The following is a 14,098-nucleotide window of genomic DNA, read 5'->3' as shown; positions in this document are numbered from 1 at the left end:
AAGGTAATAATGATTATATTAACGTGTCAATTCTAAGAAGAATAATAAAATAAAAAATGTCAAGAGTACATGACTAATTTAAACTTTGGTCAAATTTGATTTTCTAGCTTAATTGCTTGACTAAGCTTGTTCATAGTCTATAGCATTTTTTCCATGTACTTTCCAATAAGGCTACTATAACTTCAACTTGTTATTTGAAAACAAACATAAAGTTAATTAAATCATGATACTGATACTACTTGCTTCCAGAAGAAAAATAAATGACAGGGATACTTCTTATGAACTTATCTAAATGAAATAAGCTTAATCTAAACTACCTATATTTGATCTAATATATTAGCTATTAACTACGTCATTTTCTTGTTCTAGGAAGTAATGTGTGAAAATGGCATGTAATTTACTCTAGCATGCAATTTGTTTGCTACTAGTATATAAGCTTATATAGTATATGCTTTCATATGCTCTACTTCTCAAAAATCATACTTCGTACTTGAGTTGGACTTTTGCTTGTAATTTGGTCAGCGTGTAAAAATGTCATCGGTAAGTTCAAATCACCTTTCGCTATTTTTTTCTTCTTAAAAGCATCATACTAATGAAATATGCTTCCACTTCTAAGGAAGTCCTATTCGTTCTTTCTTCTTTTTATTATGTGGGACTTAAGATGAACAACCCTAACAATATGTATAATAGGCTTGTTTTAGTAGTTTAGTCAAACATATACCCTATATTTCCGACTTTAAATAATAACTTTTGTCACCAAGAAATGATATTCCACAGTGTGTTAGTAAACAATTTGTTAAAAAATAACCCATGAGTAAGTTTAATTACGAAGTAGTCCCATATTGAAGAATAGAAGGTGTTTGATTAATATACTGAGAAAATTATTTTATCTATCACATATTAGTTTTAGCATGAACTTGAGCTTGTATTTGATTAGACTTTCATGTTCTTTTAATTCAAATTGTAAAACGTGTGTTCTTTTATCTCTTTTACATCAGATTGTGGAGTTCCGTGTTGGTATTGATTGCACGGGATGCGAGAACAAAGTGAGGAAAGCTCTCCTTAAGTTGGATGGTATGATCCCTTCAATTACTTTTTACTTTTTTTTAAGGTAAACAGAAGACTCAAATCAAACTTCAGCCCTCACAGTTTTTTTATCCAATTGTGAGGTCCATTATTGGCGGGCCCCCCTACACATTTGGAAGTGATGAGGGGAAGTAAGGCCATGTAAAGGAAATCATCATTCCCCGAGTACCATAATTGGGAGAATTCAACCTTGTGAACTCAAAGGTTATAAAGTGAATCTCCAACCAACTACACCAAACAAGTTTCAATTACTTTTACTTAAGAATATAAAAACCGCCGTCATGTAAGCAATATGTAAGGAAGATTAATAACATACAGAGTAATACATACGTAATACTTCGTATAACATAATGGAAGTAACAACTTTATACCTTATATTTTTTAACAGCATTCGAAAATTTCAGGAGTTAACGATGTTGAAATCGACATACCTATGCAAAAAGTGACCGTAACAGGATGGGCTGAACAAAAGAAAATACATAAAGCGATCATGAAAACAGGACTTAGAGTTGAGCCATGGACAATGCCTTATAATCCTCAATTTCAAGATTTCAATGAGTTCTATGAACAACACAGGTCCTTCATTTACCGGCCGAATCCTACCTCACACCACAAGAATGGTAACATCGTCCATGAGCGTACCTCTGATCCTCTTCCTTTAGTCGATAATGGCGATGATGCATTCATTATGTTCAATGATGATAATCCTAGCGGATGTTCAGTGATGTAGTACAGATTATCCGAAGGGTGTAATGTTGTTCAAAATATGAGAACATCAAAGAATAAGTCTCATTTATATAATTTTGTTGTGTGTCGTAAACTTATACCGACCTTAGTAGTATCACCTAGCATTGAAAGTAATTATAATGGCAATCGGCTGCCAATTGAGCTAAAATATTGCAGCCTTTACATAAATGTCAACCAGTAATAAACAATATACATCGACAGTTCACCATTGCCTAATCAAGGCAATCAAATAATTGTATGACAAGTAGGCATTCCACGACGAAGGAAAATGTGGATCACTAAGAATATATTGGGAGGGGAAGACATAACCAAGCAATCTTCCTATGTTTCCCAGAGGATTTTACATTAGGGGGGTCAACAACAATTGTATAGGTACACTTTAGGCTCAAAAGACGGTAAAAAACTAGCACCGTAGCTCACGTGTTACTGCATACATTGACCTGCAAGAGCAAGAGAGTGATTGTTACTTGGATAGCTCATGTTCTGAGCTAAAATTTCCTTAACACCTAGCCATTCACAGGCTTATGGAAAGATATTATCTCATAATTGGCTTGTGATACCAACGGTGAATTTCATCATATGGTTGAATGCAAACAGGGACTTTAGCACACAAAATTACAAATGCAAATAACACGGATTAGAGCAAGAGTAGCACCAAAATTACTCGGTATGTTATCAAACTTTCTTCTGGGGATAAGAGGTGTGATTAGAACCAGAGAAAAGGAGACAATATCCATAGAATACCATGAACCTCACCCTGCAACTCGGCAATTTACACAGATGTAGTAGGCCTAGTAGCCAACAAGCTAAATGCAAAACACTTAAGGTAAGAAATAAACTATAGAAAAGGACGCAAGTCTACATGGACCTACTTCTAATTAGCATCCATGCGGTTTAAGTAAGAAATCCCACATTCCCACTATATTATTGGTCTTGAGTCAGCTTTGAAGGGCATTTAGAGTACTTACAATTCCCAGTGCTATAAGTTGGCCGTGAGATATGAAGATTCTTGCTGCTTCAGGCTGTCAGCAACATGTTTTACAACACCAGTACCAGCATTGTGAAACCATTCGTTTTTTACCTGAACAAAACAATAGGAAATTGTAACACAGCAGAAATAGGAAGAGGTCACCAAACATACATGATCAAATTTGAAGTAATTGATGCTTGTACATGTATATTGTTATGAGCAAAGAAGGGCCACACTGCGGAATGAAAGCTAACATCAACTTTCTTCCATCCCACTCTCTGTAAGCCACGTATCATTTCCTCTGCAGAGACAAACAGACTACTCATACATATTAATGTACACAAACAGTTACAACTATGAATGCATAATCCAATAAGAAAATATGAATACAACTGATTTAATAAAAGATGATATAAGTTACCCCTTTCAAGCAAATATAATTGCCACTGGTTTACCTTCCACAAGTTCATGGTATTCAACTGTATTTTGAGTGCTAGGTTCAGTCTGTGCAGCCTCCTTTGCTTTGGCAACTTCTGGAGCAAATTGGGGACCCTCAGACGAAACTGGGGGACAATACTCAACATCTACAACATGCTTGTAGCCATCCAAAGATCGCTGAGGTGGCTGAAAAAGTAAAAACAGTACACCGAGGTTGAACCAGGGGAAAAGGACAATGAATACAAGCAAGCAGCTAGATGTTAAGTGAAAAATTAATTGGACACATACAATCTACACATCTCACTGACGAAAATAAGTTGAGCGTACATCTCTCTTGTAGTAAACAAATGGAAAACCATTAAAAAAAATAATAATAAAATATAAAAAGAAAAAAGGAAAAGAAAGGTTCCTCCAGAAAAGCTCTTCCAAAATTTCAATTATTTTCTATGAGCAGCCAAAGGCTACTGCTATGATGGCACGTGGGCCTGGGCCGTGCACGGGCCAACCTTTTGAAAATTTCAGCCCAGCTTGGCACGGCATGAACCCATGGGTCAGGCCTAACTAAACCCAAAGCACGTGGGCCCGGCATGGCCCAGAGCCATCTTTAGCTGTATATGGTTAAACAATTGGTCAACATTTTATCCAAGGTTCAAACACTATCTTCCATTTACATACCATCCCTGTTCACAAAATCAACAGATATATTGATATCTGGCAATTACAATCTAGTAGACAGAAGCACAGAACATTAAGTCACAGAATTAAATGTTAGAGCGACAAAAAGAAACATAATCTTGTACCCAAGTTCCTGAAACATATACCATAATAGTTGCAAACTTCCAGGCTAAACGCCAAAGTTTAGCAGCTATATAAACAACTTAGTGATTTCCAGGTTTGCAAGTCATGACAAGATCATATGTAAGAGTAAAAATAATTCAAGAAAGACAGAAATAAACACATTAAATTACCTTGGGTAGTTCATCTTCTCTCCTAACTGAAGATGTGCGCCAGCCAACCATATCTAGAAAACGTTAAGGAAATTTGCCTTATCAAAGAAAGAGAGACAGCACAGTTTAATAATTTTATAAAATACTTGTAGTAGGATACGATCAAAAGACACATTTGCATATAGAATGCGACATTTAAATGCACCAAGGGCAGATCTGCAAGATAGATGAAGGAAGTTAGAAAGATATTGTTAGTTTGACAAAAGGCAAGATAAAAAATTATTTTATTCTATTTTAATATTTACAAAATAAAAATTTTCCTTAACAAGAAATATAGAGATTTAATCATAACTGGAAGGATCCTGATTGGAAATTTCATTGACATATTAATTCCCCCTTGAAAAGGAAATATTTGGATTAAAAGCATTAGAATACGGCAAAATTGGTATAAACCACCTTTTTTGTCCAATTTTTTTGAAAAAACCACCTTTTATGTTTTTTTTTTTTACTAAACTACTTTTTAAGTACGTAAGATTTTGATTGCACCACCCCTATTTCAAATTATGACGAAAATATAACTGAGACGTCAAAGGGGCACACGACTTGTGCGTTTCCCTCCTAAATCATTTATTTTTCCCTCCCAAAAACATGACCCTTCCCTTTATATAAATACATGACTAAATTGAGTAAAGCTCTAAAAAATCAAACCTAATTTTGCTGCACAAATTAAATTGTAACCCTAAACCGAGGTAATTGAAGTGGATGGTTGAGATGGAAGGGAAGGTTTTGCTGTGGTTGTTGACTTGGAAGTGGATGGTTGAGATGCAATCCGTTAGATTTGAAATAGGGGTGGTGCAATCAACATCTTAGGTACTTAAAAAGTGGTTTAGCACAAAAAACAAAAAAAAAACAAAAAAAAAAAAAAAAAAAAAAAAAAAAAAAAAAAAAAAAATTTAGTTTATACCAATTTTGCCTTTAGAATATTTAAGGACAAATTCATCACCTTGTTCAAGAAATTTTCCAACTCACATTTTCTCAAGTACAAAAATAATAATGTAGCTGATAGTCTCCCCAATTTCAAAAAAATTAAATCAATATACATAACACTTCAGAATTATATATTTTTTTTCATTAATTTTTTTATAAGATTAATCTCAGGTGTTCTCTTTACCCCTCCCCCCATTCTACCGTATCCTTGTGTATAAAAGGAAGAATTGACTCATATTAGAGAAGTTACAATTAATTAGTGTCCTCACCATTATTATTATCTTCTTTTTAAATTCTAAACCAAAAAATAGTACTTGAATCATAATTGTACCTGAATTAAACATGTAAATATAAAGGTGTTAAAGCATCAAAATAATGGGACACATTAGTTGCTTTTGTTGTCAAACCTAGTTGATTTCAACATTTCAATTATGATGTGTCATCTCATGTCCAAATAAAAAGTATAGAATAAATCACAACAGTTGCATGGAATTCTTCCAGCATTTTAACTTACATAAATTTACCGTCCTCACAATCTGTTGCCATCTTCAGAAGAAGTGGGGGTCTATTTGGTTTACCATCAGTAAGAAAGAGCTGACTACCAGTTCGACCAACAAAAACTGATGCAAAGGATGGGGCAAGTTTCTCCAAGAAATGAAGTCCCAAAAGGAATGGCAGCTGAAATAAATAATAAGAGAACCACAGAGTTCAATTCCAAGGACATATATAATAAGTATAGCATAATTAGATAGTCAGCTAATTTTTTTTGGTGTTTAGAGAGCCACAAGGGCGGGTGATGAGTGTCGATCCCAAGATCACCTGGAATCGGGAGGGGAATTCTAACCACTTGAGCTATCCCTCACTTAGATAGTCAGCTAATAAAACTACCTGTTAGCATTTGCAGCACTTATTATTTACACCACCATTGTTTACAGTGCGGGTAAAAAGGGAAACATTAATTAACACCAAGATTCACATGTTAAGAGCAGATTGGAAGTCATGAATTTTTTGGAGGCATGTTTCCATTCAACGGTATATTATCAGATTGCAACTCAATCATGTTGAAATGTTGAATATACAAAGCCAAGCAAGATAACATACAAAGAGCAGGTGAATGCTTACACGAAGACCTATACAAGGACTTAAGGCCGCAACATGATCTTTTACATGGACTTAATTAAAATGTATCCATGTTAACACCTAGAATTCAATATTAATTTCTGATCAAGCAGTTTATTTGATATGGGGTATATGAAAATAAGTACAGAAATGTACATTATGAAAATAAGTACAGAAATGTACATTATGAAAAAGAACAGAAATGTACTATATGAAAAAAATTCAAATTCACAAGTCTATTCATATGTTAATATATTACTGATATATGCTTCCTTGGTTCCCGTTTTCTTCAAAACACTTATTTTTGGTTATTCCAGCTGTATCTCTTTTTTTATTTTTTATATATATATACTGGTCATTGCTAAATCTAGAATACTTTTAAAATGCAAAGGCCGTTCACCACATATGCATTTTTACTCTTTTTTTTTTCAGGTTACTTCCCTTCAGCCTTCACGTATCTGTTTCATCATATATGCATCTTTAAGTCTCTTGGAGAGCTGCTGATCATTAATTTCTAATAAAGGTGTACGTGTACCATTAAATACTATCATTTTTTCGGTTTTCCTCCCTTTCATCTTCACATTCCTGATTAATCACATACGCAAATTTAAGACAATATTCAACTCTCTTGCAAGTCAGTAATGTTGAAGAAAGGTGCGTTTGGATTGTCTGAGAAGGCCTCCAGAACTTAAGACAGTATTTAAGTCTACTTCTGATTGATAATCTCTAGGAGAGGTGTAGTTTTGGCTGTCTGAGAGGGCCTCTATAGCCCTCTTCTAGACTAAAAGAGTCATATGTGATAAATGGTCCATAAGGCAAATTTCCCTATCCCTACCTTATAAAAAATTTGAGATAACTCTTATGAATAGTGTTTAGATAATTATACCCTCTAAAATGTTTATATACTTATTTGACCTCATTAACGTTAAATCGTTAATTGCCTCTTTTTTTGAACAACTAAGAATAGTGTGCAAATGTTTATACCCTTAAAAAATTTTGTTTGCATTTTTTTCCTCATTAATGCTATCAACAACTATAGGTCTATAGTTGTGGCATAAGACCAAACCAGAAGAGCTCTCCGGATATGGTTAGCTATGGCGCGCACCTCACGCGCGTTAGCCGCCCTAGTATAATGAAAATTATCACACTAGCCACACTAATCCCTAAAGAGCTCAGATTTAAGCTATGCAATTAACATAATCTCAAACACACACATCATGTATCCTCTGCCTCCATTAAAGTACGGAAAACATCTCTGCCATTGCAGACATGAGATTTGTACTTTGCTCCCTCACCCCTTACAATGAAAAATGACAAGCAATTTATGACAATATGATAGTGTATCAGACTCTTTTATGCAATTAACATTTGTTTTCTAATTCAATATCTATGACAATTGACCGAGGCAAGCAATGTCCCTATAGCATAAGCAACTTTCTTAATGATATGCTTGCCACACATTCAGCCTTCACATGAAATTGAATCTATGCAGTAAAACAAACTACAGCATAAGCTGTTAAGGAACTATCGAAAACATGAACATATGATACAGAACAGAAATACAAAATTGGCTAGCTTTCAAGAGGACTGACCTGATTCCTCCCTCTTACTCCAAGATGTGGACTAGCTAGTGTAATAAAATTTATAGGTTCCAATCCAGCAATTAAACCATGCTTTGTTGAGTGGCCTGCTATTGAAGCATCATTTAGATCTCCATCACCCAAGTTATTTGGTGTGTAAAGGACAGCAACCGCATATCGAGCAAACAAGCCACCAAGAGAATGGGCTAAAAAGGAAATTTTCTTTAGACTCTCTGTCCTGTGTACAATTTGTCTGACCTGTTAAGCATAATGAACTAGTTTCAAGGAAAATATTTATGAAAAACTACAAACATAGCAAGAGATGTATTCAAGCTCACCTCCTCAGCCAAACGTTTCCCAGCCCCATCAATACCGCCAAAGGTTTTAGTGAAGGTATTTGATGAACTTGCTGAAGATATTAGAAAGAGAAAGAGCAGTTTAAGCATTCGAACTAAAAATAATAAATAATAACAAATTGACTCCAAAAAACAAACTATTTGACCACAACACCTATAAAAGATTATCGGGGATTTGTTTAAATGAAAATTTTAACATCGAAGATTGCTCCATAAAACAGAGCAAAATAAAATCAAAGAACACGTTGGACAAAGGATGACAACACTGAAGCGACTAGGGCATTACAGACGCACAAAGCATGTTTTTTTAACAGCAAATGACTACTTAATATTCTTTGACTAACTGAAGTGGCACATCACATTCTAATTAAAGTAATTCTCTTCATATTTGCATCCTAGCAGATCCTTCTAGTACTTTAAAGCATAGTACTCTGTAAATCCCCAACATAGAAATCATACAATCACAAGGTCAAGCAATGCAGTAGGGTATATCAAATATAATTTTTGTGCTATGCCTAATTAAAATTGTACCTGCAATACACCTAGCCAAGATGCACATATAGCAATTATCCCAAAACTAGAAGAGAGTAAAGATTTAAGAGGCTCTTCACAGTTCACAATATAGTAGATTTCAACCAAAAAAATAAATAAAATAAAGTGGCATACTAGGTAAGAGAAGTAGATAAACACACCATAAATCAAGAAATTTCTTCCCAATCGCTTCTTCAATTCCGCTTCAAAATATGTCCAATCACTTGGGCTGTTCTAAAAACAAAAGTAGAACGTCATCCTAAGGGGTTGGTAGCTAAGCTAAAATTTTATCATGAATCATATAAACAAAAATTCCCACAATATAACAAATTTGTAGTTCTAAGAAACTAGATTAAGGCACAGATTCACATTCTTGATTGCTAAGCCGCACCACAAGGATAAAAGTAAAACATTATCTAAGCATGAACTTCTTGATCATTAAGCCAGTAGAATCAGAGTGAAGTATACGTGTATGTCATACCTAATGAATGTAAGAATCATAGAAAAATTATCTATTTGCATAAAAACCTTTTTTTTTTAAGATTATTTTTATAGAAACCTAAAAACTAGCAAATTGTCACATTATTGAGACTTAAGGACAGATGCTCACAGTTGAAAAAAAATTAGCAAAAAAAGTCAATACCGCAAAGTTTAAACCTCCTTAAATATTTAAAAGATTCCAATAACATATACCTAGCCATGATGCCATGGACAAGTACAAGAAGATGATCAGGCCCGCGTTCTCCATTGACTATTGAAGACGGTTTATTTCCAGCTGTAGTACTCATTGCATGAGACTCAAACCTTTGATTTTGCCAGCTATCATTCACCCCTGAAAACATAATCTTGATCAATAAGCCAAAGCTTTGAAAGACCAAGGAGATAAAGAGGATAAGGTTTATTACAGTTAATTTCAACTTCACGATTTTCTAAGATGAACAATTCCAGCATTTAGATACAGATCAAAACATGCAAAATAAATTATAGAATCATCAACAAAATAACTGTGTTGAGTTGATTTAACAATAACCTCTGAGCTTCCATTACAGATTTACAGACATCAGTATTATCATCAATAGCTGCTATTCTCTCTTAATAGGACTGCAGATTCATTACAAAAAATAGTAAAACCAATATCAACATCCCAAGTTTAAAAATACAAAGACTAGAGCTAAAGAACCCGAAGAACATCAAGCATAACAAGGATCTAACTGTATCAAAATACATGCTTTATATGCTTGACTGGATCAAACTATGCTTTATCTTCCCCTTTTTACTCAGTGGAAATGCATCAATCCTGAAAAAATCTTTCGTAGCAAGACAGTAACACTTAAAAATATGATGCTTCCCCCTCATACATGAGATAAAATCCACTACAAAATAGTAATCTGATACTCAACAAAGGCTAGATTTCTAATTTGGTAGAGAATCACAAAAGGAAAATGATGTTAGTGGAATTCAACCTAGGTCTTGAGAACCACATCCCTAGACTTTAACCAACAAAGCCAGTTGGCATTCATTAGTTTAGGGTAAGATGCTTATAACAATCATACTTCACAATTCACACTCCACTACCACAAGGGCAGAACAAATGTACAATCAAGAGTTTCTTCATAAAAATCTCTTGAAAATACCTCCTTTGGCAGCAGCCTTCCCCTCTTTGCCTCTCATTCTGGCAACATTAAAAAAGTCAATTTTAAGCACCAAAGAGACAACCCAAACTCTGCTTCTCCAAGTAACTGCAACTCAGAAAAGTTTCCAATTTCTCAAGTTACTACTATAGACGACATCCATTAGACTAAATTAAGAAGAAAAAAAAAAAGGGTTCAACACATAATGTCTTGAAGGGGGCACAATATGTACAAAACAGCCAATGAGGAGATAAGCAACTGAGAACATTTGAACCAACTATACATGATAAGAACGCGAATTACTTGATCTACTAATGAACAAACCTAAACCAGGCCTCAGCCCCCTTTTTAAAACAACTTCTTTCTAAGCACAAAGGACCGGCAAAGAAAGACAAGGAGATCACTCTCTAGCTTCTCTACCTATCTCTTACACAACGAATTCCAAGAAACCAGAGACGTTAAAGTATCTTCATATTCAAATAAGAACCTAGTATATGTCATTCCATAACACTCATTATCTTCTTTGTACATTTCATGTATAAATATATAATCTTCTCTTTCAGTGGGACAAAAGAGACAATATCACACGCAAAGCTTTTGGCACAATCACGCAAACCTTAAACCCACATGCCATTATTACAATAGAATATGCATAATACTAACTTCTTAAGTAATTCCATATATAAGAACATATCCCACCAAAACCTCCACATAAATTAATTAACTAGAACTTCATATTGCAAACTGTCAACCATTAAATTATGCTCTCTAATTTCCACTTAATTAATCCACCCTTAACCTTTCTAAATACACAAACATACAAATAATATATACTTGTACCATTTAAAAGACAACTAACACAATACCTACCCCATGTTCTTTTAATACTCCTCTCATATTTTTATCTATGCTATCAGCCAATAAAATTTCTATATATAAAATTTCTATACACGACACTTCACGAAATTGCATAGTTTGGCATCGCAATACCCTCATGTTTTCCTCAAATCACCGGCAAAAGCTTCGAAAAACAGGACCACTACCAGCTGCCCTTATAGAATAAGAGATAAATAAAGATCAATCAGCTTTGAAATACAATCAATAATTCCCAGCATCTGTATACCCAAACTTCTTAGCTCCAACACTAGTAAACCTTAAGATAATAACCAAAAGTTTCCCACTATAAACTCCAACAATGGCAATCATAATTCATAAGTTTCTACAATTTACAATTCAAGCAATTGTAGTTCCTATTTCTCGAAATTAACCAAAACCCAAAATTCAATTTCCCACCTCAATTCCCTCAAATTCGTTCAATCAATAACCCCCCCTTCATTTTTCTACCTACATTTTACAATTCCAATACGACAAACACATAGAATAATCACCCAATTGCAAATTCAAATTCAAACTGAATAATATGATCAACAATAAACAAAACCCAAATCAAAAATTCAATAAAAGTAACAATAAATTAGAAAAAATGACAATTACCGGAGAAATTACATGAACTATTCGACGAACAAAAATGCGAAGAAGAAGACGATGACGAAGATGACAACGATGAAGATGACGAAGAAGGAAGAGAACCACCACCACCAAGTCTAAGAGAGAAAACAGGAGAACTAACACAATTGTTGCGCGCGTATAATAAACTCACCGACGCAGCAGCAGCTGATGCTGAAGGTGATGCTGCCATGTATATAATCTATCTTCAAAAAATCAATCTTTAATTCTTATTTTTGTTGGGTATCCCAGAATAGATAATAATCGAATATTATAATAGAAATTAATGCATTTTTAATCATAAAAAAATGGGATTTCTTTGAAAATACGAAATGTCCATACTTTTAGGAAATGGGTATGAAATGGGAAGATTAAAAAATGGGTGGGTTTAATTTTGCAGTCATAATGTGGATAATTCTGGGTTTTTCTCTCTCTTGAAAGAAGCGGATTTGGTGGGGAAAGTGCAGAGGAAGAGGAGTTGAGTTTTTTTTTTTTTTTTTTTTTTTTTTTTTTTGGAGTTAATGGAGAGATAGTACTATAGTAGTGGATTAGAGCTGTCAGTTTCTGACCCGAACCGTTAAACCCGACTGTTTCGAACCGATCCGAAAAGGAACTGAACTGTTTAAAACCCGTTTTTTGGAAACCGAAAACTGACCCGACCCAATTTTTTTCCAAACCGAAACTGAACTAAACCGAATTTGTGCAAACCGTTACTAACCCGACCCGTTATCAAGCCAAACCGTTACAACCCGAAACTGAAAGCAACCCAAATCGATTACGTTTAAACTCGATAGTAACCCGACCCGTTTTAAACCGAAAACCGTTAAAACCCGATAAAAATCCGATAAACCTAAATCGTTCCAACCCGTAACCCGTTGTGACCGAACCGGTTATAATCCGTAACCCGTTGTGACCGAACCGTTTACGACCCGTAGCCCGTTATGAACAAACCGTTTAAAACCCGTAACCCGTTATGACTGAGTCATTTACAACCTGTTACCCAATATGTTTATGATCTAATCTGTTTCAACCCACTACTCGATAAACCCAACTTATTTATGACTTGACTTGATTATAAAATGACTCGTTCCTACCCATTATCTGACTAATTCGACTCGATAATCATCCGACTCAATTTTAACCCGATATGATTTTGATTAGAAACCCGTTTCAAATTGGGTAAACTCGTTTTCAAACCAACTAAGTTCAATCTAAACCGATTATAACCGAAACAATAATGGTTGGACCCGATTTCACCCGATCTATTTTGAACCGAAACCCATTTTCGAACCGACCCAGTTAAACCCAAACTGATTATGACCCGAACCAATTACGACCCGTCCTGATTAAGACCCGAACTGTTTTTAACCGAAACCCACATTAAATGGGCTAAACCCGTTTTCAAACCGACCCAGTTCAACCCAAATTGATTATGACCCGAACCGACTAGAACCCGACCCGATAAGGACCCGATCCGAATAGAAACTGCAATTAAAAAAACCAAACCGAACTGACCCGATAATTTTCAAAACCAACCCAAACCGACCCGCTTATTATTTCAATCCGTTATAAACCGACCCGTTATAACCCAAAACTGATAAACCCAACCCAAACCCGAACTGTTTAACCGAATTGACACCCCTAAGTGGATAGATTTGGGGTGTTGTAGTTGGATTTTTTTAGCAGGATAAAAGGAGCGAGTGAATTCTCACTTTAAATTAATTTTAATAGAGTTTGATCCCACTACCTTTAATTATAAGATGCTAGTTGGACCTTTTACTCACCTCGGAGCAACGCGTATACTTTTTCAATAGATCAAATGTATGTCTTTATTTTGTGGTATGTGGAGTAACATGTATGGTTAAGAAATTAAGTGGAACTATTTAGAAGAACATGTTTCTTTCGATTAAGAGGACTCATCCAGACCCGTACTTGGTCAATGGATTGCAAAAATAAAGGTGTATTTAAGCTGCAATAAATTAATTGTAAAATACTTTGGCTAAATTGGTTTAAAAAATTTATAAAAAAATAAAATAAAATAAACCCTAAATGTAAAATTCTTCGGCTAAATTGGTTCAATTCATGCTCTATAGCCCATTCATTGATTGGTTAGGAGATCAAGACCATATTTATAATCTATTCTTTTTACTCTTTGTTATAGTAATTTAGAATTATGTTATTTTATGAATAATAAGCCTTA

At 34.5% G+C, this 14,098-nt stretch overlaps 2 protein-coding genes across 5 annotated transcripts; one reads left to right on the top strand and one right to left on the bottom strand.

Moving 5' to 3' along the window:
- The first annotated feature begins 514 nt into the window (after positions 1-514).
- LOC145636210 (heavy metal-associated isoprenylated plant protein 28-like) lies at positions 515-1,816 on the top strand. The gene is made up of 3 exons (XM_081687707.1): positions 515-540; positions 999-1,074; positions 1,491-1,816. Exons 1-3 carry the CDS (start codon positions 532-534, stop codon positions 1,814-1,816), a joined length of 411 nt encoding a protein of 136 aa, XP_081543833.1. The 5' UTR covers positions 515-531.
- LOC145636209 (lipid droplet phospholipase 1-like) lies at positions 1,590-12,404 on the bottom strand. 4 transcript variants are annotated; one of them, XM_081687703.1, is made up of 12 exons: positions 11,887-12,404; positions 9,455-9,593; positions 8,923-8,990; positions 8,213-8,283; positions 7,887-8,132; positions 5,690-5,853; positions 4,349-4,404; positions 4,210-4,262; positions 3,259-3,427; positions 3,007-3,104; positions 2,802-2,914; positions 1,590-2,273 (listed from the first exon to the last, which is right to left on the bottom strand). In XM_081687703.1, exons 1-11 carry the CDS (start codon positions 12,089-12,091, stop codon positions 2,813-2,815), a joined length of 1,371 nt encoding a protein of 456 aa, XP_081543829.1. In that variant the 5' UTR covers positions 12,092-12,404; the 3' UTR covers positions 1,590-2,273; positions 2,802-2,812. The 4 variants fall into 4 exon arrangements, with proteins under 4 accessions (XP_081543829.1, XP_081543830.1, XP_081543832.1 ...); XM_081687704.1 differs by having other exon boundaries at positions 11,899-12,404; XM_081687706.1 differs by having other exon boundaries at positions 9,455-9,625; positions 11,887-12,017.
- Positions 12,405-14,098: the final 1,694 nt, after the last annotated feature.

Source organism: Chenopodium album, chromosome 6 (assembly GCF_948465745.1).
Source record: "Chenopodium album chromosome 6, dcCheAlbu1.1, whole genome shotgun sequence".
Classification (NCBI taxonomy): Eukaryota; Viridiplantae; Streptophyta; class Magnoliopsida; order Caryophyllales; family Amaranthaceae; genus Chenopodium; species Chenopodium album.
Note: the sequence above shows the minus strand (reverse complement) of the source record. Positions and strands in the feature narration are given on the sequence as shown.